Source organism: Etheostoma cragini, unplaced genomic scaffold (genome assembly GCF_013103735.1).
Source record: "Etheostoma cragini isolate CJK2018 unplaced genomic scaffold, CSU_Ecrag_1.0 ScbMSFa_897, whole genome shotgun sequence".
NCBI classification, from domain to species: Eukaryota; Metazoa; Chordata; class Actinopteri; order Perciformes; family Percidae; genus Etheostoma; species Etheostoma cragini.
Genome location: NW_023269534.1, coordinates 25,578 through 29,816, shown reverse-complemented (window position 1 = coordinate 29,816; position 4,239 = coordinate 25,578). Strand labels below are relative to the sequence as shown.

The following is a 4,239-nucleotide window of genomic DNA, read 5'->3' as shown; positions in this document are numbered from 1 at the left end:
ATGTTGACAGCTGACCCGACTGGTTCCCCTGATGTTGACAGCTGACCTGACTGGTTCCTCTGATGTTGACAGCTGACCCGACTGGTTCCTCTGTCTCTTATGATGGTAACCATGGAGGTGGTCTTGTGGTCTTGTGTTTCAGAGTACGGCGCTCCAGAGGAAGGCGAGCTGAAGAAACAGGAACCCTTCGCCCTGAAAAACCAGCTGTTGAGTAAGTCCCCCTTGTGTCTGCTCTCTGATTGGCTAATAACTAAAACAGGCCGGTAATCAACATGCTGCAATGGTTAATCCTTTAGTTGTGAACTGGGGCTGCACGATGTGAGGAAAATATGCACTTTGTTGAATATCTTGATAATAGCGGTGTGCAAACAAGTCGATTTTAATTCAAATCGCTATTCAAGCTCTACCGATTCAAAATCAATTCATTTTTATTTATTTATTGTTTTATTGTATGTGTACTGCAATCACATGATAGATAGATAGATAGATAGATAGATAGATAGATTCTTCATTCATTGAGTAGCTTACAGACATCACAACATGCACATACATCCTATTACATCATAACAGGATGTTAAAATTACAAATCCACATGAATAATATGGATATGAACACATACACAGTGCTGTCAGTTAGACGCGTTATTAACCGTTTTAACGGCGTCAATGTTTTCGCTGCAAGATTAACGTTCTAACTTTGTAGTTTTTCTCACATGCTGTTGCAACAACTTGTAACGTTAGAACACCCACCGGATCTAGCTAGACGGGATACATAACAACAGGGAAAAACTTCCTCTTAGGAAGAAACCTGGGACAGACCCAGACCTAGACCTAGACCCAGGCCCAGGCCCAGACCCAAACCCAGGCCCAGGCCCAGACCCATACCCAGGCCCAGGCCCAGGCTCTTGGTAGGCGGTGTCTGACGGTCCGGTTAGGGTTAGAGTGAAGAGTGGCAATAACAGTCACCAAAAAAATAGTAGTTTGTAGTAGTTATTTGTAGTAGTTCATGGCCTAGCAGGGCACTGTGGATATTACAAGGCCCATAAGTGCAGATATAAATGTAAAATAAAATTATTAGTTATTTATTATTATTAATTTTCAAATGTTGCACCTTTCGGTACTGCCGACGTTGTCTTTGCTGTAAATGCGTCAGTAGCTCAGTGTTCCCTCCCCAGGTCAGATCCTCCGCTAGATGTACACGTAGGAACCTGGAGCTTGTTCCACATCATCCCGCCAGAGTAAAACGACTGATCTCTGGTCTCTCCTCCGCAGGGATTAACTTTGTGTTTCCTGACGACGCCGACCGGAAGCCGATTGAGAAGAAACTTCCAGGTAAAATATAAAAAACAAAGCTCTTTTCTGCTTTTCTCCTGTGAACTGAGCGGATGTGAAACGCCTTCCTGAGGTAATAAATAGTGGTTTCTGTCCTGCAGCGTCCATGGTGGTTCAGAAGGTGAAGGGACTCCTGTACCGACTGCTGAAGGTTCCTGCAGCCGACCTGAAGCTCACCTACACCTGCAACCAGGTGAGACATGAGCGCTCGGTGGTGGAGCGGCCGCCGGCCAATCGGAAGGTCGGTGGTCCGATCCTTGGCCCTGCAGTCCCATGTTGAAGTGTCCTTGGGCAAGACACTGAACCACGAGTTGCCCCCATCGGAGTATAGATGTGTGTGTGTGTGTGTGTGTGTGTGTGTGTGAGTGTGTATCTGATGAGCAGGTGTGTAGATGTGTGTGTGTGTGTGTGTGTGTGTGTGTGTGTGTGTGGTGTTATTTAACTTAATTAAAACCATTTCTACTTTTTCAACTATTCTTACAACTTTTACTGATTTAAGCTATTCAACCAGGTTAGCTTTAGCAATTTAGCTATTCAGCATTTTTCAACTATTGTCACTACTTCAACGTCTTCTTACTGATTTAAGCTATTTATCCAGTTTAGCTTTAGCAATTCAAGTTGTTTTTTTTCTCCACATCTTTCTTTCTACATTAGTGTTGTTATTTGACTTGATTACAATCATTCCTACAACTTTTACAGATTAAAGCTTTTCAACCAGGTTAGCTTTAGCAATTCAGCTAGCAAGCATTCCCACACATTTTTTGCAGGAAATTTTCTAGTTGTTAGCTGCATCCCAAAAATGCAACTTGTTAGTTCAAAGTTAGTATGGGCAAGTTAACTATGATGATGTATAACTATAACTAGACTGTGTGGCCTGTTTAACCTTTAATTCCTATTTAAGTATTAACCTCCGTATTCCCGAGACAATGTCCCGTACTAAAGTAAAGTTCCTTTTCTTTTCCAGAAGGTGGGGACGGAGTTTGAGATCGACAGCGACCTGAAGACTCTACAGTTTTACTCCATAGAGGACGGAGACCAAGTGTTGGTGCGCTGGTCCTGACCCGGGACCAGGTGGTGGAGATCGGGACGCTCGGTCCACAGCAGAGACAGAACAGAGACCCAGCAGAGACACAGCAGAGACACAACAGAGACACAACAGAGACAGAACAGAGACACAACAGAGACACAACAGAGACACAACAGAGACAGAACAGAGACAGAACAGAGACAGAACAGAGACACAGCAGAGACACAACAGAGACAGAACAGAGACCCAGCAGAGACAGAACAGAGACAGAACAGAGACAGAACAGAGACAGAACAGAGACACAACAGAGACGGAACAGAGACAGAACAGAGACCCAGCAGAGACAGAACAGAGACAGAACAGAGACACAGCAGAGACACAACAGAGACAGAACAGAGACAGAACAGAGACCCAGCAGAGACAGAACGGAGACAGAACAAAGACCCAGCAGAGACAGAACAGAGACAGAACAGAGACACAACAGAGACACAACAGAGACAGAACAGAGACACAACAGAGACACAACAGAGACAGAACAGAGACCCAGCAGAGACACAACAGAGACAGAACAGAGACACAGCAGAGACAGAACAGAGACAGAACAGAGACACAGCAGAGACAGAACAGAGACAGAACAGAGACCCAGCAGAGACAGAACAGAGACAGAACATTGACAGAACAGAGACAGAACAGAGACCCAGCAGAGACAGAACAGAGACAGAACAGAGACCCAGCAGATACACAGCAGAGACCGATCTTAACTTGTGTGTTTGACCGAGACACAGACTCACACTGGATTGTGCGTGTCAGAAACTAAACTGCACCACGTTCCTTCAGGACTCAGAGTCCTCTTTGAGTCCCTGAGTGGAAGCTTCTCGTGGACTATCGGCGTTTTTCCACTGCGTGGTACCTCCTCGACTCTACTTGCCTTCTTTGGTTTTCCATTAGAAAACAAGTTTACTTTAATTAGTACCCCGTCCGTCGAGGCTCCAAGAGAGCTGAGGCGACACCAAAAGGTGACTGCTGATTGGTCGGAGAGAATCGTCACTAATCACTGCAGACTGCTGATTGGTTGGAGAGAATAGTTTTTTTTTGCTGCCTCCAGCTTCTTTAGGAACTAAATGTGTCTTCTGGCAAACAGCCACACGCCGAGAATCAAAGTCACCGCAAACCCCTCTAGCTAGTGTCAGCGTTGGCTAGCGTTAGCTAGCTAGTGGCTACCTACTGTTGACGTTAGCTAGCCGCTAGCTTATTCTAGCAATTTCTAGTCTACGACATAATTTGGACTTCATTTCATGTACATACAGTAACCTGTAGTAGTACACAATCGTGTATTGTTATGATTACAATGCGCCAAATTACTTTAGGTTGCCTGTTTATGTCTATTTCTCGCGGCGTCTGGACGCCATCAACAGGGGGCGCCATTGTTGTTAATGTGTGTGTGACGACAAAAACGATCCGGCACAAGGTCACGGGTAGTAATTTACGGGTTTGACTGTTGTTCCAGGGCGTTTTCACAGGCAAAAGATTGGAAAAACACGAGTTACCGATCGAGGAGGACGGGACGCAGCCGAGCTGAGCCGAGCTGGGCCGAGCCGAGCCGGGCCGAGCCGAGCCGAGCCGGTACCGTGTGTTGGAAAAACGCCAAAAGTCTTACAAGCGTGTGTATTTAACTCGGTCACTACCCGCCGTGTCAAAACTGACAATTGGTCACGCTTTCAGAATCATTTTAGTCGTCATTGTAAAACATTGTCACAACGAAATTAAAGTGCTACTCCTGGTGCCTAGAAGTATAAATTCATATGCACACACACACACACACAAACACACACACACACACACACACACACACACACACACACACACACACACACACACACA

The 4,239-nt window shown here is 45.5% G+C and overlaps 1 protein-coding gene across 1 annotated transcript in view; it reads left to right on the top strand.

Annotated features, from left to right (window-relative positions):
- Positions 1–3,222, top strand: part of tbce (tubulin folding cofactor E) — a 9,867-nt gene extending 6,645 nt beyond the window's left edge. The window contains exons 9-13 of the mRNA XM_034866519.1: positions 143–211; positions 1,272–1,331; positions 1,433–1,524; positions 2,296–2,492; positions 3,098–3,222. Of these exons, the coding sequence (XP_034722410.1) occupies positions 143–211; positions 1,272–1,331; positions 1,433–1,524; positions 2,296–2,391 (317 nt within the window). The 3' untranslated portion in view covers positions 2,392–2,492; positions 3,098–3,222. The remainder of the gene's footprint in view (positions 1–142; positions 212–1,271; positions 1,332–1,432; positions 1,525–2,295; positions 2,493–3,097) is intronic.
- Positions 3,223–4,239: the final 1,017 nt, after the last annotated feature.